This window comes from Papio anubis, chromosome 8 (genome assembly GCF_008728515.1).
Source record: "Papio anubis isolate 15944 chromosome 8, Panubis1.0, whole genome shotgun sequence".
Classification (NCBI taxonomy): domain Eukaryota; kingdom Metazoa; phylum Chordata; class Mammalia; order Primates; family Cercopithecidae; genus Papio; species Papio anubis.
In genome coordinates this window covers 20,615,841-20,639,511 of record NC_044983.1, presented here as the reverse complement: position 1 = coordinate 20,639,511, position 23,671 = coordinate 20,615,841, and the positions used below count along the sequence as shown (strand labels likewise).

Genomic DNA, 23,671 nt, shown 5'->3' with positions numbered 1-23,671 from the left:
CAGGAGTTTGAGACCAGCCTGGGCAACATAATGAGACCCTATCACTATAAAAAAAATTTTAAAAATTAGCCAGGTGTGGTGGCATGCACCTGTGGTCCCAGCTAGTTGAGAGGCTGAAGTGGGAGGATCACTTGAGCCCAGGAAGTCAAGCCCAGCAAGTCAAGAGTATCAACAGATACTCTTTCTGATGAAGTTAAAAAAGAAAGTGAGAAAGGAACACCTTCATTACAAATAGGAGATCTAGGGCCACTAACAGTCCTTGAAGACGTTTAACAACATAAATAGTCCACACCATTGACAAGAGAATAAATAAGAATAAAAACCTAAGTTGCTAATATACTGGAAATATCAGGAAAAAGGAAATAACTTAGGGAGAAGCAGAGCATTGTAGGACAGATCAGGCTCAGAAAAGAATGTTAACGTAAATGAAAACATAAGGCTAGGACAGAACTTAAGTCAAAGACATGCTTTTTAAAATAGACAAGTCACTGGAGGACAAACTAAAATGACTGACCCAAATCAGATTTAAATGAGATGTGCCATTCCACAGTTTACTTTTAAACAGAGTAAATATTAATTATATTTTGGCCATCTTTGAAACTTATCTCCCCAACTGCATATACAAGGTATAACTATAAAGTAATGAGACTTAAGAAACCACCAGCTACAAACACACCAGACCTTTGTATCAGATGAGTGTGGTCCTTTGATATCATCACATCACGTACAATAACAGTAAAATCTGTATTATTATAGTAATTTATATTTTGAACAACACTTTAAGATCCATTTTCCTTATTCCAACTTATCTTCAACAACCCTATATGACAGGTATTTTAAAGATGAGGCTCAGAGAAGTACCTTGTTAAATGTGACACACTTAAAAGTGAAGCAGTACTAGACTGACTCCTTGCTTTGTGTTCTTTTCAGCACAACTTATTGCCTTACCATACAATTAATCCAGAGATGCTGCCATTACTCAAAACGTTTTTGGAACTCCTCTTTTGGAAGTGCCTCCAGAGCCACTGTATCAGCAACACGAGAAAAACCAGTCTCATTACCTTATAATCATACCTTGTTTCTGACCCCAAATGGTATCATCTAGCTTGATCACTCACCTTATTTATCAGTCTTGACTCCGAATGACTTTTGGCTGTCCAAAAATCAAATCCACCCTCAAAGGACGAAGATTTCCCATCATTGAGGATAATCAAAAGAATGTGTCGCAGACTCTGAAGGCAATGCCAAAAGAGGAGTTCCAAAAATGTTTTTGAACAAGGACAGCATTGTTGGAATAGGTGTGTAGCCTCCCAAGGTAACTACTTTGAAGGGACAATACTCATTTGGATATGTTCGTTCTGGCATGTTCATTTTCAAAGTCCTATTAATTTATAGTCATACTTTATAAACAACAAAATAGTTACAGAAATATGAAGGTTTTTTTAGGAGGACCACGGCTTCGATAGAAAACTTATAAACTATTAATCATAAAAGTTTTAAATTAAAAAAAAAGACTTTAACAGGATAAAGTCTTAGAAATAAAATTTCTGGAACAAAAGGCATGTATATATCCATTCTTCTTTTTTCTTTTTTTTTTTCTTTTTTTTTTTTGAGACGGAGTCTCGCGCTGTCGCCCAGGCTGGAGTGCAGTGGCCAGACTCAGCTCACTGCAAGCTCCGCCTCCCGGGTTCACGCCATTCTCCGGCCTCAGCCTCCCGAGTAGCTGGGACTACAGGCGCTGCCACCTCGCCCGGCTATTTTTTGTATTTCTTAGTAGAGACAGGGTTTCACCGTGTTAGCCAGGATGGTCTCGATCTCCTGACCTCGTGATCCGCCCATCTCGGCCTCCCAAAGTGCTGGGATTACAGGCTTGAGCCACCGCGCCCGGCCTCCATTCTTCTTTTTTCATATGGGAAACTGAAGATTAGAAAGATAACGTGACTCACCCAAAGTCACAGTATTAGTTTCTGGCAGGGCTTAAACTAAAAATGAAGTTTTTTTTTTTTTTGACTTTGTACACTAGGTCACTCTACCTAGACCATATCTCAAGAAAAACGAAAATAGTTTAACAATTCACAAATATTAAAATACCTATGATGACTCTGAGATACTGTTATAAATACATTAAATTCACCAAAACCAATAATTTATGCTAACTATTCTAACATGAGCCTGAAGCAATTTATTCTTCTTATACTTTGATTCTGTAGTATCAATCCAACCTATTATGATCATTATTTATACTCACAAAGAAGCCAGTAATCCTTAGGAGATAAAGACCAAGCAGCAGCATAAATTCTAAATTTCTTGGCCTTTGTTTCAACTAAGACCCCTTTTTTTCTTATTTCAAGTTTATATTTTAAAATGAAACAAACACACATACATACATACAATTAAACCAGAGCTCACGTTTACTCATAAATTCAAACTCAAATATTGCTGGACTCCTTTACCTTTATTGTTATAGACATCTAGGTAATTGGGCGCAGAGAAAATTGTAATAAGTGATGGAAAGCCTGTTGCTTGGCTCTTCCTGTACATTCGATACCTGAAAAAGAGATGAAAGCCCGTCTGTCTTCATATTAAATGCAAAGACTCTGCAGTGATATTTGATACAATTTTAAATGTGACTTACCCAGCATCTTGGGCTTCATGGGCTCTGATAATTGATAATAAATTATTGTTCTGCAAAAATTCACAAACTGCAGGGTAACTGGAAAAGAAAATTAGAAAACATAAATCCAGAATTAAAACAATTTTTTAAATAGGAAGATGGAGAAAAGTCAATGTGATATCAGCTGATTTTGTTTCAAAATTACAAGTATTACACACTACTGAAATGTTATGAATACATTAGTACTCATCATTCTGTTTTTCTATTTCACTAGTATACCTCACTACAGATCAAACATGAAGACAATAGATAATCCTATAATAGCAAGAGCTCCTCCATCCCATCTTTTAATTTTTGTCTTAATCCATAATGATAATAATACAACACCAAAAACTTTTATCAGTGTGTTGATATTAAAAAGTGCAACAGTAGTGTGTGTGTATATGTAGTAGGTGCGAAAAATTCAACACATACTTTCTTCAATTGTCAAATTGTCAAATTGTTAGAAAAATAAAAGAACGTACTTACAGCTTCACAGGTAATATCAACACCAAGATAATTTTATGCAGGAATATATATATATATTTTTTTGAGATATAGTCTTGCTCTGTTGCCCAGGCTGAAGTGCTGTGGCGCAATCTCGGCTCATTGCAAGCTTATGCAGGAATATTTTAGGAGTAGATGTAAATATTTTAGCCAACCATATTCTAAAAAAAGATACAATATTCTCATATACACCTAAAATATTCTTGTCTTACTATTACCTCTCTGAATGACAAATACCTAATAGGAAGAACTGGAGTATACAAAGTTAACCTGGAATTACTTAGGCATTAATTATTTAGTTTATTTTAAAAATCTTTGTTTCTCCTTATGCTCATTAGAAAAAATTTACTTTTAAAGTAGATTGTAGGTCACGTCAGCAAGATGGCAAAAGAGAATGTCCTCAGCCCTGGTCCTCCTACAGAAACAATAGTTTGGAAGCCATCCATGACCATAAGTGCCACCATGAGAACCTTGGGATTGAGGTACGTGGTTATGAAACCTTGGTGGAGCCCAAGACTAGGAACAGCTGCTTTGAGAAGGTAGGCCCACTGACCTTTCAGCTATAGACCCAGAATCAGCCCATCCCTCATAAACTTGGCTCCAGTCCTACTTGTCTGCAGCCCTACCACTAACCTCATCCATCCTGGGAAGGAACCATGTCTATTGATGCCCCTAGTAACAGATTAACCAACCAGACCCAACTGCAAACTCAAAGCAGCACTCTGACCTGGCTCCAGCTGTGCTCTACTATGGCCAAGAGGAAGTCCTGTCTTAACAGGGACCTTGTGGAAATCATGCCTGTCCATTCCTCTGGAAAAAGGGCTGCTGATTGGACCCAAACATAAACCCAAACCAGCCTGTGGCCTGGCTTGGGTCCCACCCTATTGAGTTCCAGAAACAGCTCTCCCCATCCATGGGACATACTTGTCCATGCCCCTAGTGGCAGGCCCACTGACTGTGAACCCTAATGTAGCCCCATAAGCTAGCTTCAGCCCTGCTTAATCACAATACCACAGGCAATCCCATCAATCCAGGGACTCAATAGGAGAAGGTATTTACTTGACGAACTAGTCCATAAAAACTGGAAGGCCCCTGCTCCTTCAAATGCATAGACTCCACTGCAAGGCTATATGAATTATAAAGAACCAGGCAAAAATGACATCACCAAAGGAAACTAATAAAGCTCTAGTAACTGGCCCAAAATAAATAGAGATGTATGAATTGTATAACAAAGAATCCAAAATAATCATCTTAAAGAAGCTCAATGAACTATAACTAAACAAAATCAGGAAAGCAATAAATGAATAAAAAGAGATGTTTAATAAAGAAACAGAAACCATAAAAAGAAGCAAATAGAAATCCTGCAGCTGAAGAACACAATGAGTCAACTGAAAAGCTCAAGAGACAGCTTCAACAGCAGACTCCGGCAGAAGAAAAGAAATGGCAAACGTAAAAGATAGGTCATTTGAGGCTGGGCACGATGGCTCACGCCTGTAATCCCAGCACTTTGGGAGGCTGAGGAGGGTGGATCATGAGGTCAGGAGATCGAGACCATCCTGGCCAACACGGTGAAACCCCATCTCTACTAAAAATACAAAAAATTAGCCAGAAGTGGTGGCAGGTGCCTGTAGTCCCAGCTACTTGGGAGGCTGAGGCAGGAGAATGGCATGAACCTGGGAGGCAGAGGTTGCAGTGAGCTGAGATAGTGCCACTGCACTCCAGTCTGGCTGACAGAGCAAGCCCCATCTTAAAAAAATAAAAATAAAAAAGGTCATTTGAAATGATACCATTAGAGGGACAAAAAGAAAAAAGAATAAAAAAGAATGTGGAAAGTATACGGGACTTATGGGACAACATCAAGTGAAAATAATATAGGCATATGAGAGTTAAGGAGAAGAAAAAGGGGCAGAAAGCTTATTTTTAAAAACTAAAGGCTAACAGTTGTTAGCCAAATCTAGGGAGGAAAATCGACATCTCAATTCATGAAGCCTAAAGGTCTCCAAATAAGTTAAACACCGAGACGCATTATAATTAAGTTGTTAAAAAGAAAAAATCTGAAAGCAGCAAGAGAAAATCTACTTGTCACATAACATAAAAGGAAGCTTCTGGCCGGGCGCGGTGGCTCAAGCCTGTAATCCCAGCACTTTGGGAGGCCGAGACGGGCGGATCACGAGGTCAGGAGATCGAGACCATCCTGGCTAACACAGTGAAACCCCGTCTCTACTAAAAATACAAAAACTTAGCGGGGCGAGGTGGCAGGCGCCTGTAGTCCCAGCTACTCGGGAGGCTGAGGCAGGAGAATGGCGTGAACCCGGGAGGCGGAGCTTGCAGTGAGCTGAGATCCGGCCACTGCACTCCAGCCTGGGTGACAGAGCGAGACTCCATCTCAAAAAAAAAAAAAAAAAAAAAAAAAAAAAGGAAGCTTCTATAAGATTATCAGTGAATTTCTCAGCTGAAACCTTGCAGGCCAGGAAAGTGGGAGACAATATATTCAAAGTGCTAAAAGAAAGAAAAAAAAAAAAACCTGCCAACCAGGAATACTTTACTCAGCAAAATTGCCCTTTAAGAATGAAGGAGAGATAAAGACTTTTCCAGAAAGCAAAAACTGGAGTTTGTCACGACTACACCAGCCTTATGAGAGCAACTAAAGGAAGTTAAAGTAGAAATTAAAAGATGCAGCTGGCCGCGGTGGCTCATGCCTGTAATCCCAGCACTCTGGAGGCCGAGGAAGGCACATCACTTGAGGCCAGGAGTTAGAGGCCAGCCTGGCCAACATACTGAAACCCCATCTCTACTAAAAATATAAAAAATTAGCTGGGTGTGGTGGTTATGCCTGTAGTCCCAGCTACTCGGGAGGCTGAGGTAGGAGAATCACTTGAACCTGGGAAGCAGAGGCTGCAGTGAGCCAAGATCGCACCAATGCACTCCAGCCTAGGTGACATAGCAAGACCCTGTCTCAAAAATAAAGTAAAATCTGAGATTAATTACATTAGGTGTGTGAATGGGCAGTAAAGTGTAGAGTTTCTATACGTCATTGAAGGTAATTTCTTCTCAGCTTAAGACAGACTACAATAACTATAAAATGTTTGATGCAAACCCTATGAATGAAAAAGCACAGTAGATACACAAAAGATAAAAAGAAAAGAACCAAAATACCCCACTACAAAAATAAAAATCGAATCACAAAGAGAAAAAGAGAGGAATAGTAGAACCACAAAACAGACAGAAAGCAACCAACAAAATGGTAATAGTAAGTCCTTACCAATCAATCATTACTTTAACTCCCAAATCAAAAGATATAGTATGAGTGAATGGATGAGCACAAGACCTAACTATATGCTGTCTACAAAAGACTCACTTTAGATTTAAAGACACACATAAGCTGAAAGTAAGAGGGTAAAGAAAGGAATTCCATGCAAACAGTAACCAAAAGAGAACATGAGTGGCTAAACTTTTATCAGACAAAATAGACTTTAAGTCAGAAATCATCACAAGAGGGAACAAAAGTCATTATATAATGATAAAAGGGTCAATACAACAGAAAGATATAATCATTATAAATATATATGTACCTAACATCAAAGCACCTAAATATATAAAGCAACAACAGATCTGAAGGCAGACATTGACGGTAATAAAATAATAGCAAGTAGGACGTGCATGGTGGCTCACACCTGTAATCCCAGCACTTTGGGAAGCCGAAGTGGGTGGATCACCTGAGGTCAGGAATTCGAGACCAGCCTGGCCAACGTGGTGAAACCTCGTCTCTACTAAAAATGCAAAAATTAGCTGGGCATGATGGTGCATGCCTGTAATCCCAGCTACTTGGGAGGCTGAGGCAGGAGAATTGCTTGAACCCAGGAGGCGGAGGTTGCAGTGAACCGAGGTCGTGCCACTATACTCCAGCCTGGGCGAGAGAGCAAGACTCCGACTCAAAATAATAATAATAATAATAATAATAATAATAGCAAGTAACTTCAATACATCATTCTCAGAATGGATAAATCATCCAGTCAGAAATCATTAAGCAAACAACAGAACTGAACAACACTATGGACCAAATGGACCTAATACGCATATACAAAACTTTTTGCCAAATAACAGAAGACTACAATTCTTCCCAAGTGTATACAGAATATTCTTTTGGCTATATAATCATAAAGAAGTATCAACAAACTTAAGAAGATGTAAATCATCCTAAGTATCTTTTCCTACCACAATGGAATGAAGCTAAAAATCAATAACTGTAAGAAAATAGGAAAATTCACAAATATGTAGAAACTACACACCACACTTTTGAACAACTATTGTGTCAAAAAGGAAATCAAAAAGGAATTTAAAAATTATCTCTAGATAGGTCAGGAGTTCGAGACCAGCCTAAGCAACATAGCAAGACCTTGTCTCCTCTAAAAATTTTAAAAACAATTAGCTGGGTATGGTGGTACATCCTGTAGTCCCAGCTACTCAGGAGGCTGAGGCAGGAGGATTGCTTGAGCCCAGGGGTTCAAGGTTGCAGTGAGGTATCACTGTGCCACTGCATTCAGCCTGGGTGACAGAGCAAAACATCCTATTTCAAAAAAAAAAAAACCCTCAAGACAAATGAAAACAAAAATTACATATCAAAATGTATGGGATGCAGCAAAAACAGTACTTACAGGAAAGCTTATAGTAATAAATGCCAATTTAAAAAACAAAAAAGACCGGAATTCAACAACCTTATCTTACACTTCAAGAAACTGGAAAAAGGAGAATCAAATAAACCCAAAGTTAGCAGAAGAAAGGAAAGTTTAGGGCAGAAATGAATCAAATAGAGAATAGAAAAACAATAGAAAAAAGTTAAAACTAAGAGTTGGTTTTGGAAAACTAAACAAAATTGACAAACCCCTAGCAAGACTAAGAAAAAAAGAGATACTCAAATAAATACAAAATGAAAGAGGAGACATTACAATAGATGCCACAGAAATAAAAGGGATCATAAGGGACTATTACGAATAACCATACACCAAAACACTGGAAAACCTAGAAGAAATGGATAGAGTCCTAGAAATATACAACCTGCCAAAACTGAATCAAGAAGAAATAGAAAACCCAAACAGACGAATAGCAAATATGGAGACTGAATCTGTAATCAAACAGCTCTCAACAAAGAAAAGCACAGGACCAGATGGTTTCATGGGTGAATTCTATCAATCATTAAAAAAAGAATTAATACCAATCTTTCTTAAACCTTCCAAAAAATAGAAGAGGACAGAATTCTTCCAAACTCACATTATGAGGCCAGGATCACTCTGATACCAAAGCCAAAGACACCAGAAGAAAGAAAAGTACAGGTATCTTTGATGAACATAGATTTTTAATCCTCAATAAAACACTAGAAAGCCAAACTCAACAACACACTAAAAGGATTATACACCATGGCTAAATGGGATTTATCCCTGGGATAAAAGAAGGCAGAGTATCACTTTGTTCAACCTCAGCTGGGAACATGCATGTGTCCTGGGTGAGTCAAATTTTTTATCTCATTATTCCCAGTAGCTACATTCTATAATGTTGCTGCAAAAACAGAATTAGCAAATAATGAAACACTACTGCTAAGGGAAATACAGGGTAAAGTTCCTGTGAGCCTCTGGTCATAACATTTTCACCCACCAATTAATATATAACCTTGTTTCAGATGTGTTTCTGTCTAATAATACTTCAGGTCATTTACATTGTTGATTCATTAACATCGAACTCATGGCCAAAACCACCTCATGCCTAAACAAAGCTTATATCTAACACTCGCATATTTTCCCTGTAAGACACACCACAGCCTTCTTGTGCTTAGGAACCCGAGACAGCAGTACTTCAGCACTACACTTGGTGGCGATTCTAAACAGTGAAATCACTCATGAAAAGCACAAAAACATAAAACATGTTTCACTAAATAAAACCCAAAAGAATGCCTGTTTACAATATGAGGGCTGCAAAAAGAAGGTAGGGCATCATTTTGTTCAATCTCAGCTAGGAACATGTGAGTGAGATGGCTCAAATTTTTTGTTGCACTGCACACTGCATTCCCATGAATGATTATGACACCTCTGTAAGTACTGATGTGGGTGTTACAAATACATCTTAGTAAGTGGAGGAATTCACAAATATGAAATCCATAAGTAATGAGAATCAAGTATACATCCACAGGATTAAGTTTTAGAAGTAGAATTTCTAGATCAAAGGCCATGTACAAATGCCTTTGAGAGATATTGCCAAGTTGATGTCCACAGAAATTGTACCAATTTCTGTTCTGACAACAACGAATACGTATTATGCTCTTTATTTTAAGCAATGTAAAAAGAAATAAAAGTTAATTGATTTCATCACATTAGTCATTGGAAAAGTTGGCATGGAGGAATGAAAAATGGTTATTGGCTGGGTGGGACTCATCCCTGTAATCCCAGCACTTTGGGAGGCCAACCAGGGAGGGGTGCTTGAGTCTATGACTTTGAGATCAGCCTGGGCAAAACAGCAAGACTCTGTCTCTACAGAAAATTTAAAAAGCAGCTGGGCATGGTGGCATACGCCTACAGTGCCAGCTACCCAGGAGGCTGAGCCAAGAGGACTGCTCGAGCCCAGAAGGTTGAGGCTATAGTGAGCTGTGATGGCGCCACTGCACTCCAGCCCGGGTAACAGAGAGAGACCCTGTCTCAAAAAAAATAAAAATAAAAAATAAAAAAAGAAGAAGAAAGAAAAAAAAGACTGTTTACTATCCATCTGACAAGGGATTAATAACCAGAATATGTAAGGAGCTCAAACAATTCAATACGAAAAATCCAATAATCCAGTTTAAAAATGAGCAAAATATCTGAATAGACATTTCTTAAAAGGAGACATAAAATGGCAAACAGGTATATGAAAAGGTATTCAATATCACTGATCATCAGAGAAATGCAATCAAAACTATGATATCATCTCACCCAGTTAAAATGGCTTTTATCCAAAAGACAGACAATGACAAGTGCTGGTGAGGACATAGAGAAAAGGGAACCCTCATACCCTATTGGTGGGAATGTTTAGTACACTACTATGGAGAACAGTTTAGAGGTTCCTCAAAAAACTAAAAATTGAACTACCATATAATTCAGCAATCCCACTACTATGTGTATATATAAAAGAAAGGAAATCAGTATATTGAAGAGACATCTGCACTTCCATGTTTATTGCAGCACTGTTCACGATAGCCAAGATTTGGAAGCAACCTAAGTGTCTATTAACAGATGAAAGGACAAAGAAAATGTGGTACATATACACAATGGAATATTATTCAGCCATAAAAAAGAATGAGATCCTGTCATTTGCAACAACATGAATGGAACTAGAGGTCATTATGTTAAATGAAATAAGCCAGGCACAGGAAGACAAACTTCATATGTTCTCACTTATTTGTAGGAGCTAAAAATTAAAACAATTGAACTAATGGAGATTACAGTAGAATGATGGTTACCAGAGGCTGGGAAGGGTAGTGAGAGGGGAAATGGGATAGTCAATGGGTACAAAAAAACCAGAAAGAATGAATAAGACCTAGTATTTGCTACTGTGAGATTTAAACAACAGGGTCACTATAGTGAATAATAATTTAATTGTACATTTAAAAATAACTAGAAGAGGCTGGCCACAGTGGCTCACACCAGGACTTTGGGAGGCTGAGGTGGGTGGATCACTTGAGGTTAGGAGTTCCAAACTAGCCTGGCCAACATGGGTGAAACGCCATCTCTAAAAAACACAAAAATTAGCCAGGCATGGTGGTGGGTGCCTACGATCCCAGTACTCAGGAGGCTAAGGCAGGAGAATTGCTTGAACCTGGGAAGTAGAGGATGCAGTGAGCTGAGATCACGCCACTGCACTCCAGCCTGTGCGACAGAGCAAGACTCCGTCAAAAACAAAGTGAAAAAAAAACAACAAAAAATAAAATAAAAGAGTATAATTGGATTGTTTGTAACACAAAGGATAAATGCTTGAGGTGATGGATGCCTCATTTACTTTGATGTGATTATTACATGTTGTATGACTGTATCAAAATATCTCATATAACCCATAAATATATATACCTACTATGTACTCACAAAAATTTTTTAAAAATTTTTTTAAAGAAAAAAGGTTTAGAAGAATGCTAAAAGTAATGGTGAAATCAAAGTTTCATGTGCGTGTGCATGCATGTATTTTAATGAACACATTATCCTAGCCAAGTAACAGAGATTTTTAGGAAAATAAATATATTATTTGCCACAATAAAATACTGGGATTAAAAATAATTTAGATTTCCAACTTCTCTATGTCTTTCTTTTTTTTTTTTGAGACAGAGTCTTGCTCTGTTGCACAGGCTGGAGTATAGTGGCACAATCTTGGCTCACTGCAACCTACACCTCCCAGGTTCAAGTGATTCTCTTGCCTCAGTCTCCCAATTAGCTGGGATTACAGGAGTGTTGCCACCATATCTGGCTAATTTTTGTATTTTTAGTAGAGATGGGTTTTGCCATGTTGGCCAGGCTGGTCTTGAACTCCCGGCCTCAAGTGATCCGCCCATCTAGGCACCCCAAAGAGCTGGGATTATAGGCGTGAGCCACCAAGCCCTGCCTGTCTTCCTATTTTTGAGTGTCTAATCACAATGAAAGCTCCTGTGAAATTTAAAACAACCACCAACTTCCAGGAAATGTACTGGGCTTAGTTCACAATGTCCTGTTCTTTTTATATCTTAGTCTACACTAGTGGTTACAAAAGTTGGAGAGCTTTTGAAAACACAATAGGATTCCTCTCAGACCTAGTATCAGAATCTCTGGGGAAAGAGCCAAGAAAGCTTTGATTTTTTTAAAAAAAGTGTATAGATAATGTTTAGGAACAAATAGTCTAGATCACTTAGAGTCAGACGAAAATATCAGAGCACTGCAGGATGTCCAATCATGTTTCGTGTATTACACTTCTTAGGGCATAATATCTAAGAAAATATAAAAAGCCAAACAAATAAGTTTCTTGCCTCCTATTAATCGAAAAATTAAACACAAGTGCTTATACTACACAGATCTGAAATATAAAATGCTGAAAAATAATCTGATAAAATGAATTAGTTTCCTTTCATAATTTTCTATCTCAAGGACTAGCTTACCTGTAGAAATAAGAGCACCCTCGGACAGTGTTGTGGGTATAGTGCTCCAAGGTCTTCTCATTGCCATAATCCTCTGAGGGATCAGACCAAAGCAGGTCACACACAGGTCCAAAGGCGGGAGGTTCTGTAAACCTGTCTAACTAGAAGACACACAAAAGCCAAAAGAAAAAAATCAGGAGAGCAAAAGGGCTCTTGGAAATTGGTATGCATCAAAGAAAAACCCCTTCCACCCACAAGAATGTATTAGGAGAGAAGCCAGTGTGCCCCTAAAGGATTTTCCTGCAAGAAAAGGAACATTTAACAATTTTAGATACAATAACTTTTATTATTTTTCTGCAATAATTTTTTTCTTTTCTTTTCTTTTCTTTTTTTTTTTGAGACGGAGTTTCGCTCTTGTTGCCCAGGCTGGAGTACAATGGCATGATCTCGGCTCACCGCAAACTTCACTTCCCAGCTTCAAGTGATTCTCCTGCCTCACCCTCTCTAGTAGCTGGGATTATAGGTATGTGCCACCACACCCAGCTAATTTTGTATTTTCAGTAGAGACAGGGTTTCTCCATGTTGGTCAGGCTTGTCTCGAACTCCTGACCACGGGTGATCTGCCCTCCTCGGCCTCCCAAAGTGCTGGGATTACAGGCTTGAGCCACTGCGCCCGGCCTGCAATAAATTTTTATAAACATCCCTGTCATTTAACCATACTGTAGTAAAGGACCCTCTTACATCCTAATCGTAAAGGAGTACTAATTTAATTCAAATGTGAAATCAACCACTATAGAGATATACAATTTTAGAAAGACTATGACTATATAAAATTAATTTTAATTGTCTAGGTGAGCCAATGTTACCATGAGAGCAGAAATGTTTTACAATGGTTCTGTTCATTGCAAACCTCATTCCAGTGGAGATTTCTTTATTTTAAAGAATGCTAATTTTGTAAGGGCATTTATCCTTTCCATTCTATGCAGTTGAGGTATTTCAATATGAGTTATTAACTTAAGCCTTTAGTCACTGCTGCTTTAGTTAAAAGCATAAAAACCAAGAGAAAGTAAGTAATAGAATAGCTGAATGCCAAGAAGATAAATTTCCACTGAGTGAAAGAGCTTTTTATTGATATGATTGATTCAGAATTATAAAATTCATATTTTACTATGTAAGAGAGAAATGCTGGTTATTTAAAAGACAGTGAGGCAAGAGAAAAGCCAGTACATATAGGTACACCCTCTTACCCTAAGGAGACTTTCATTCAGAGAAAATAGTTTTATAAACAGAAAAATCTTTAGTCTCAGTACCTATAAGAGGATGAGTATCCATTACTTTGATTAAAAAAGAGAGAGAGAGAGACACGTAGAAGAATTCAAAGGCAGAGAAGATAAGATGACTATGTACAATAAAAATTTGTCATCTTTTTCCATAATGAAGATACAGAATCTTGGAAATAATAATCACCAAGGAAGGCAAGTAAAACAATGAAACCGTATCATCTAAAATGTCAAAGCCAATGCATTTCGGAGATGGCAGTGTCCTCAGACCATTCTTTCCAACTTCCTCATTTCATAGAGAAGAAATGTGACAAAGAGGTTCAATAATTTGGTCAAGGTTACACAATTAATGGCAGGACTGTGATTAGAACCCTGGTTTGCTTCCTTTTGCACTGTGATATAATTTAAGTTTTAGGACTATAAGAATGTTAGCTTTCTAGTTGGTAAAAACATAGAGCTCACTAAAAATTATAATTTGTGGTAGATACATATCAAAATGTTAACGGTAGTTATGGTGATGAAATCAGAGGTATCTTCCATTTTCTTACTTTTGATTATCTATATTTTAAAGATTTCAGCTAAAGATATATTGGTTGACTGCAATAAGAAACAAATTTTAGGCTGGGCCCAGTGTCTCACACCTGTAATCCCAGCACTTTGGGAGGCCAAAGTGGGCAGATAGATCACTTGAGGTCAGGAGTTCAAGACCAGCCTGGCCAACATGGTGAAACCCCGCCTCTACTAAAAATACAGAAATTAGCCTACTAAAAATACAAAAACTGGCCAGGTGTGCTGGTGCGCACCTGTATCCAGCTACTTGGGAGGCTGAATAAGGGAGGCGGAGGTTGCAGTGAGCTGAGATAGCACCACTGTACTTCGTTCGGCCTGGGTGAAAGAGAGAGACTCTGCCTTAAAGCAAACAACAACAACAACAACAACAACAACAAAACCCAACACATTTTAAAAATATACTCTATGAGAATAAAAAAAGATAACTTACTTTCCTAATGTCATCTAAAGAAGTAATTTCAGGTGACATTCCTCCATGTACACAGAGAAACTGCTGGTTTAAGAGGGCAGCAAGAGGAAGACAGTCAAATGTCTCCATACAGGCATCATACACCTGTTCCGAATATTTGATTCGACCTAACAAAAAAGGAAAACCAGTCAATGGAAGAAAAACTAAAATGTATCACATTTGAAAAAGGATATAGGCCAGGAGAATATGAAGCTATTTTAAAGCCATTTATTTTAGATAATTTGAGACCACAATTATCTTTGTAAAGATACTTTTGAAAAGTTGTGGATAATACGTTAACAATACCTTTCTCCTCTTAAAGACAAGTATGACCTTGGATTAACTTTCTAGCTCCGTTGCTTGGAAATGTGGTAAGGTGACTGTCCACTGTGTTATTAGGCAACATGGCTTGTGGTAAAAATTACCCAGTTACCTGGTGGGAAGCTTTGGGCTCCTCTGAAGGTAGTTTTACAACACACATTGACACTTGATGCACGAGGCTTCTATACCAGGATGGCTCCCTAATTTTCCCAGTATGGATACTGTTTCCTTGTACCTGAGCTGGTGAGATGGGAGGGGGCAAGAGAGACGGAAAGCTGCTGGACTGTGGTATGCACTGCTGTGAGGACCACTCCACTGAAAAGGAACGCCCAGTGCTGCCCTTCCTGACCTATACCCTTCTAAGTATATGGATGATAAGTAAGGTCCATGGTAGTCTTGTGAGTCTGAGTATTTTATGGGTCTTGAAGATCCCTTAGGGGTGTTGAAGATATCTAAGTGGAAACTGGAGTCTTAGGAGATATCAATAAAATGTCAGTAATGTTTTGGCTCATGACTTTTAAGGTTTGTAAACAAATTATGTCTTGATTCTATTTTCTCTAAAAACATTTGGCTTAAGCTGATGTGGTGGCTCATGCCTGCAGTCCCAGTGTTTTGGAAGGCTGAGGTAGGGGGATCGCTTGAGGCCAGGAGTTTGAGACCAGCCTGGGCAACAAAATAAGGCTTAATTTTTTGTTCTTTTGTTTTTTTTGAGACGGAGTCTCGCTCTGTCATCCAGGCTGGAGTGCAGTAGCAGGATCTTAGCTCACTGCACCTCTGCCTCCCGGGTTCTTGCGATTCTTCTGCTTCAGCCTCCCAAGCATCTAGGACTACAGTTGCATGCCACCACGCCTGGCTAATTTTTGTATTTTTAGTAGAGACAGGGTTTCACCATGTTGGCCAGGTTGGTCTCAAACTCCTGACCTTGTGATCCACCTGCCTTGGCCTCCCAAACTGCTGGGATTATAGGCATGAACCATCGCGCCCGGCCAAGGCCTCGTTTTTACAGAAAATTAAAAAACAAAATTAGTTGGCTGTGGTGGCACACACCTGCTGTCCAAGCTACCTGGGAGGCTGAGGTGGGAGGATAGATTGAGCCCAGGAGTTTGAGGCTGCAGTGAGCTACGATAGTGCCACTGCACTCCAGCCTGGGCAACAGAGTGAGACTCTGCCTCTAAACAATAAAAAATAAATGTTTGGTTTAATAAATTATATTTTGATGTGGTTGTCAACTTGGGGCTACAGAATAAGGAAATACATCAGCAGGTGGAAGGAGGAGTCTCTACAAATCTCTAGAAAGGAAAAGTCATGAAATAATAGGTGGGAAACTGAAAAATGGGCATTTAAAGAGAAAAAGGAACATCTTCTTCTTCCTTGGCCTTGGTTTCAAAAAGTCAAGCTGTGTTCAGGGATGTGTGTGGGCAGAGAAGACCAGAAGTATAGTCAGGCAGCTCTGCAGAACTGTGAGCTCCTTCTCCTCTTCTAGGATTCTGGGACGATGAGGTGGCCTACAGGACCAAGCTGTATCGAGTGAGTCAGACTATCTAGTTGGTAATTATTTCCGTGTTTATTTCCTTTTTGTGATCTCTAAGCCTTTAGAAAGACATGTTTAAGGATCAGAGCCTGGTCCTGGCAAGGCTTTGGGGAATAAAGTGAAGAATGATGGATTCAGGTTTGGGCCAGACTGAAGTACTGTATGGGTGACAGGAATGATTAGACAGAGATCCCTAAGGAAGGTGTAAACCAGTAGACCACACTGGAGGTTGTAAGGCCTTCCATCCCTGAGTGTGAAGATTTCTCTTTAATGCCAATACTGGGTGATCAGGGTTTGAGTTCATTAAGGGAGCCTGTGGGTTTCTTTGAGGTTTTCAGAACATTTTGTATTGCTGTTATAGCAGTCAGCATCATCTATTCCACAACATATGCTAACTTTATTAGGAGCTCAAAGTTAACAAGAGCCATGTCTTATGCATCATTGCCTCTGCTTACAGTTACATCCTTATACTCTGCTTTATCTTAAATACTATAAATTTTGCCCATTTCAAAGTAGATCCAGCATTGGCCATAAAGTCTGTTGGAAGTAAAAAACAAACAAAAAACTCTTTAATTTATGGTCAGTGATTGACTTTTTCTCCTGAAAATCCTAGGAACCAGAGTTCCCTCTGTTGCCAGTGTCAGTAAGGAATTCCTTCATGGGAGTTCTACACTTGAATATAGGTGGGAATTTCAATTACTTATTAATTTATGCTCCATAACATCTTACATTGATAAACGCCTTTCAATCCCAAGAATGACTCAAAATAATTCCTTAGCCCACTTCCAAAAAAGAATGCCAAGTCAAGATGGCAAGTAATGAAGTATATTGTTATTTTGTAAATTAAATCAGGAGGTCAAAAATTAAATTAAGCAAAAAGAAGTTCATGTTATATTAATATGTGAATAAAATAGGCTACGAAATGTTACCATCTTTATTTCTTCAAAGTATATGAATTGCATATATAATCACCAATATTTAATTTTCTGAGGGATTAGATTGACAATGGTATCTATAGTTTTCTTAGTTTAGCTGTTCTTTTTTATGATGAATATGTAATCTTTATACAATAACATTATTATACTGCCTTTAAAAAAATTTTTTTTACAGACAGGATCTTATTGTTTTCTAGGCTGGAGAGCAGTAGTGCAATCATAGCTCACTGTAACCTCAAACTTGTAGGTTCAAGCAGTCCTCCTGCCTAATCTTCTAAGTAGCTGGGACTACAGGTGCACACCACCACACCTAGCTAATTTTTAAAAATTATTTGTAGAGACAGGATCTCAATATGCTGCCCAGGTTGGTCTTCAATTCCTGGCCTCAAGCAATCCTCCTGCCTCAGCCTCCCAAAGCGCTGGGATTACAGGCATGAGGTACTGCACCTGTACCTGGCCTATATTACTTTTATTATTTAAATGTATTGAAGGCTTATGACGTGTCTGTCAGTGAGTTAAGCATGTGGCATGACATGGTGGTAAAGAGAATGCAGTCTGGAACTTATTGCCTGCTTTGAAGAAACTCAGCACCCTCCACTTACTAGCTATGGGACCTTGGATAAAAATTTTAACTCTCTGCCTTGGTTTCCTTATCTATGGTCATAATAATAATAATAATACCCTGAATTGTAGATTCAGGGTTGCTGTGAGGATTAAATCAATTCATTTATGTAAAATATGCAGAATAATGCTGGCACTTAGTACATACTATGTAAGTGTTAACTGATAAAGTATTTAATACTCACAGAAACCCTATGAAGTAGATATTGTTACTGTCTTCATTCAAAAACTGAGGAAATTAGGCTTACTTGCCCAAAGCTGCAAAGCTAGTGACTGGCAGAACTGGGACTTAAACCTGTTCATGCTCTTAATGACCCTCTGATATTCCTCCTAATCATTATTTTTAAATAAGATTTTGAATAGGAGAATCTAAATAGCCAAATACATAATTCCCAGAGGTTAAATTAGCTGATTTAAGTGCTTTATTTTCAAGACAAATTTTTAGGATATATCCCAAAAAACAGTTATTTCTATAGCAAAGGGAAAATGCACTACAGCCATAGGATGACACGGATATAAGTTCTAACTAGTATCAATAATACAATATTAACAAAACAAAATTTTCAACAAAACTCTTTGAAAGCAATTTTGAGAGTCAGCACTACTTGCAAGAAATCACAATCTGGTCTAGTCACTGATGACATATTTGTTTCAATTTTTATTTGCTTTATTTATTATTATTATTATTGTTTGAGACAGGGTCTCATTCTGTCACCCAGACTGGAGTGCAGTGGCATTATCATAGCTTACTGCGGCCTAGAACTCCTGGCCTCAAGAGATCCTCCCACCTCAGTCTCCCAAATGCTGGGATTACAGACGTGAGACATAGCTCAAATTTTAAAAGCCACAAAAGGGTATAATGTACCTCCTGCCCTCTCTCTGCAAGTAACCAATATTAGCAGTTTCCGGGTGTCTTTACAAAGATATTCTATGCATACACATGCAGATATGTATGTTTCTTCTCTTTCCAAAACATCCTTTTGGTTTTTACACACATGATAGCACATATGTACTGTTCTTTACTTGCTTTTTGCACTTAAGAACACATTTTGGCTATCATGCCACATCTTCAGAGGAAGAGTGGAATTAAGAGTATGCCACCCCAAAATACGCCACTCCGGCACACTGACAACTTTGAGTTAAAGGCACTTGAAAAACCACAGTTGCAAGAAGATCACTCTGGCCTTCGTGCTGTTTCTTCTTTTTTTTTTTGAAACGGGGTCTTGTTACATGCCCAGAATGGTCTCAAACTCCTGGCCTCAAGTGATCCTTCCAGTTCAGCTTCCCAAATAGCTGGGATTACAGGCACATGCCACAGTGCCCAGCTCATGCTGCTTTTTAAAAGCAGGAGATGAAATTCTCATTTGAAAGATGCCCTCCCAGAGCAACAGACACTGAGACCTACTTGAAAATGGAGGGTAGGAGGAGGGAGAGGATCAGGAAAAAAAACTACTGGGTACTAGGCTTAGTGCCTGGATGACAAAATAATCTATATAGCAAACCCCTATGACACAAGTTTGCCTATATAACAAACCTGCACATGTACCCCTGAACTTAAAATAAAAGTTAAAAAAACAAAAAGAAAAGAAAGATGCCCTCCGTGTACAAGAAGGAAAATAACATTGTTATCACCAAGGATTAATAGTTGAGGCTGAATTCAAATAACTCTTATCTTCTAGCCTCCTCACATCATTTAGTTCCTTTTTCACAACTTATTACTTTTAGTCCAATTCAGCATGTAAGTGTTCAACTCTGAGTCTCTGGGTCTTCATTTTCTTATAGCGGCTCCCATGTCATGTAGAACTTATATTAAATAAATCCCTATGCTCTTCTCCTATTAATTTATCTTATGTCAATTTAATTCTCCAGCCCAGCTGAAAAACTCTGAGAGTAAAGGTAAAATTTTGCCTCCCCTACAGAAGAGCTTTGTAATTTTTTAACATCTACCCAGTATTTTGCTTTATGGATATGCCACAATCTAATTAGACCAATCTTTTGCTACTCTAAAAACCGCTGCAATGAGCGATGACAAACAATATTTGTTGTTTTTTTTTTAAATCCAGTTGTCATAACAATACTGCTTTCATTAGTAAAATTACAGGAGTTTCAGGAACTTGTCAGTAAGCTATTTAACTATACATTTTAAAACATGGTTCCTGGAAGGGCCGGGCACGGTGCCTCACGTCTGTAATCTCAGCACTTTGGGAGGCAGAGGTGGGTGGATCACGAGGTCAGGAGTTCGAGACCAGCCTGACCAACATAGTGAAACCCTGTCTCTACTAAAAATACAAAAATTACCCAGGCGTGGTGGCGCACACCTGTAATCCCAGCTACTCAGGAGGCTGAGGCAGGAGAATTGCTTGAACCTGGGAGGCAGAGGTTGCAGTGAGCCGAGATCACACCACTGCACTCCAGCCTGGGTGACAAAGCGAGACTCTGCCTCAAAAAAAAAAAAAAAAAAAAAAAAAAACCAGGTTCGTGGAAATAAGAAATTCATTTACTTTAGTAGAAACTTTGACCCAGAGCTATGAGCTTGAACCCACAGCATTTATGGAATAATATAAACACGAGGTTCCTTCGAAGAAAATAAACAAATAAATACATAAAAATAGGCTGGGCATGAGGGCTCAAGCCTGTAGTCCCAGCTACTCAGGAGGCTGAGGTGTAGGGACCGCTTGAGCCTGGGAGGTTGAGGCTGTAGTGAGCTATGATTTTACCAGTGTGCTACAACCTGGGCAACAGAGCAAGACCCTGTGGAAAGGAGAGGAGAGGAGGGTAGGGGAGGGGAGGGGAGGGGAAGGGAGAAGGGAAGGGAGAAGGGAAGAAAGAAGGGAAGGGAAAAGGGAAGAAAAGGAAAAGACAAAACAAGACAGACACTATGTTTCTTGCTTTCTAAGTAGATAACAATGAAGCAATACTTTTGCAAAAACAAATGATATGTCAAAAATTAACTGTTAGGGGCTAGGCATGGCGGCTTACACCTGTAATCTCAGCACGTTGGGAGGCCAAGGCAGGAGGATTGTTTGAGAAGTTCAAGATCAGCCTTGGCAACATAAGCGAGACTCAGTCTCTACAAAAAAATTTAAAAATTAGCCAGGCATGGTGGCACACACCTACAGTCCCAGCTACTCGGGAGGCTGAGGCAAGAGAATCACTTAAGCTGAGGAGTTCAAAGTTGAAGTGAGCTATGATTACACAATTGTACTCGAGCCTAGACAACAGAATGAGACCCTATCTCTTAAAAAAATAAATTTTGTTTAACTGTTCGACAAAAAATAAATGTTTGAGGTGATGGATATTGCAGTTACCCTGACTTAATAATTATACATTGTACACATATAGTAAAAATATCACATGTACCTCAAAAATAGGTACAACTATTACATATCAGTTTTTTAAAAAAGGAAAAAAAAAGCAGTATACTTTTCCATAAAGAAAGGAATATTTTAAAAAAATCTCAGCATTATACACCAATTTAAGATTGATACAAGAAAAGCCTTCACCCACTTCCCCCTTAAAAACATGAACAAGATTACAGCTGCACAATCTGAAACTAAGCATCCCTTACTAATTATAAGATGCTAATTCTTGAAGACACAGTGGCCACTGAAGAGAGATCAGCTTATCAGTAAAAACACCCATGCACAGCAACACACATGCTCTCTCCTTGTACAGGAATAAAATTTTAAACTTATACTTGAATTTGTGTGCTTGTTCCAAGATTTATTTACATTTCAGATGCAGCATTATAATAAAAAAAGAAGGACTATCTTGGTAGACAGGAAAAAAAGAAAGCCATCAGGTTTAACTACAGTTAAATCACGTGAAAAGCAAATAAAAACCTGAGATAAGAAATTATGGGCAAAAGGAGACACTTAAAATGTTTCCAGGACCTATTGTTCCAGCTTCTAAAAATAGTCTGAACCATTTATACCTGTCAAAAAAATCCCTGATGTTATTATTACACATTGCATCTCTGTATCAAAATATCTCACGTATCCCATAAATACATACACCTACTATACACCCATAAAAATTAAAAATTAAAAAACAATTCTGAAAAGACAGAAGAATAACTAAGAAAAATGTCACCTAAAAAAACCTCTGATATTTAATTCAAAACAAAGGCAGTCATAGGGAGCTTTCTTTACTACGTATCTACTCCTAATTAATAAAATTAGCTGACTTTTATCGAGCATTATATTCCAGGGCATTTGTTAACTGCTATATGCATTATTTAATGTTGCCAGGTAAGAAATGAAAGTGTTAAAGAATACCCCAATGTTTGATTTAGAAAAATAACATAAAATAAAATATTTCTAATTTTTGTATTTGGTGAAGTGGTTCCCAAAGGATAGTAGAAGCTTCCTAAAGACTCTGGAGCCGTCATTCTTAACCAGCAGCACACAGCTGAACTACCTCGGGTGCTTACAAAGCTTTTCAAATGCTTGGGCCCCAACTGGGTAATTTTTAAATTACCAATTTGAAAAATAATAATAATTATAAAAGTATACACAGTGGTGGTAAAAAATAACTCAAACAATACTAGAAAGGATATAAAATTAAAAGTAAGTCATGCATGATGGCATGCACTTATAGTCCCAGCTATCTAGGAGGCTAAGGATGGAGGATTGCATGAGTTTGAGACTAGCCTGGGCAACATGTCAACACAGCATCTCAAAAAACAACAAAAACAACAACTATAAGTCCTCCTAACCCAACCTCCCACTGTTAATGATTTCTTCTGTACATTATATATTTTTAATTTACAAAGGAGATGATCATTTACATGCTCTGCAAATGGCTTATAAAACAGCATCTCTCCATATCAGCACATATTATGGGTCTATCTTGGTCTGTCTTTCTTTTGTTTTTGGAGACAGAGACTTGCTCTATCATCCAGGCTGGAGTGTGGTGATCATAGCTCACTGCAGCTTTGAATTCCTGGGCTCATGCAATCTTCCTGCCTCAGCCTCCCAAGTAGCTGTAACTATAGGCACATGCCACCACACTCAGCTAATTTTTAAATTTTTTGTAGAGAGAGTCTTACTATGTTGCCCAGGTTAGTCTCAAACTGCTGGGCTCAAGCCATGCCCCCATCTCAGCCTCCCAAAGTGTGGCATAAGCCACTGCACCTGGCCACCTTGGTCTTTCAATAGCTGCCTAGCATTCCATTGTTAAAAAGCGTATTATTCATCACTGTCTTGTCGACATTTAGATTATCTTTTTGTTGTTGTTGTTGTTGTTATAATTAATACTGCAGTGAACATCCTTAAGCATCCGTATCTTACTTTTTGTGAGTATATTTGTGTGGTAGATGAATTCTAAAATGACCTGAACTGATCTACATCTTTGTATGTATAATCCACTCCTCTTTCAGTGGATGAAAACTGTAAGTATGATGAGACTCCCATTATTTTGTCCCATTATATGGCAAAAGAAAGACTACCTTGGGAGGGCCTGATCTAATCGGGTGAACATTTATTTATTTATTTACTTATTTATTTTTAGGGACAGGGTCTCACTCTGTCACTCAGGCTAGAATGCAGTGGCACAATCACAGCCCACTGTAATCTCAAACACCTACGCTCAATCTATCCTTCAGTCTCAGCTTCTTAAATGGCTGGGCCTACAGGCTTCCACCACCATGCAGGCTGACTGAATTTTAAGTTTTTAATTTTCTTTTTGGT

The 23,671-nt window shown here is 38.4% G+C and overlaps 1 protein-coding gene across 10 annotated transcripts in view; it reads right to left on the bottom strand.

Annotated features, from left to right (window-relative positions):
* Positions 1-23,671, bottom strand: part of PPP3CC (protein phosphatase 3 catalytic subunit gamma) — a 101,682-nt gene that overhangs the window by 16,869 nt on the left and 61,142 nt on the right. For all 10 annotated transcript variants that reach the window (XR_002523726.2, XR_002523727.2, XM_003902520.4 and 7 more), the window contains exons 5-8: positions 14,556-14,701; positions 12,297-12,436; positions 2,636-2,713; positions 2,454-2,548 (exon numbers count right to left, since the gene is read on the bottom strand). Coding sequence is in view for 8 of the 10 variants with exons in the window: in XM_003902520.4 (XP_003902569.1) it covers positions 2,454-2,548; positions 2,636-2,713; positions 12,297-12,436; positions 14,556-14,701 (459 nt within the window). In the remaining 2 variants the exon portion in view is untranslated. The remainder of the gene's footprint in view (positions 1-2,453; positions 2,549-2,635; positions 2,714-12,296; positions 12,437-14,555; positions 14,702-23,671) is intronic.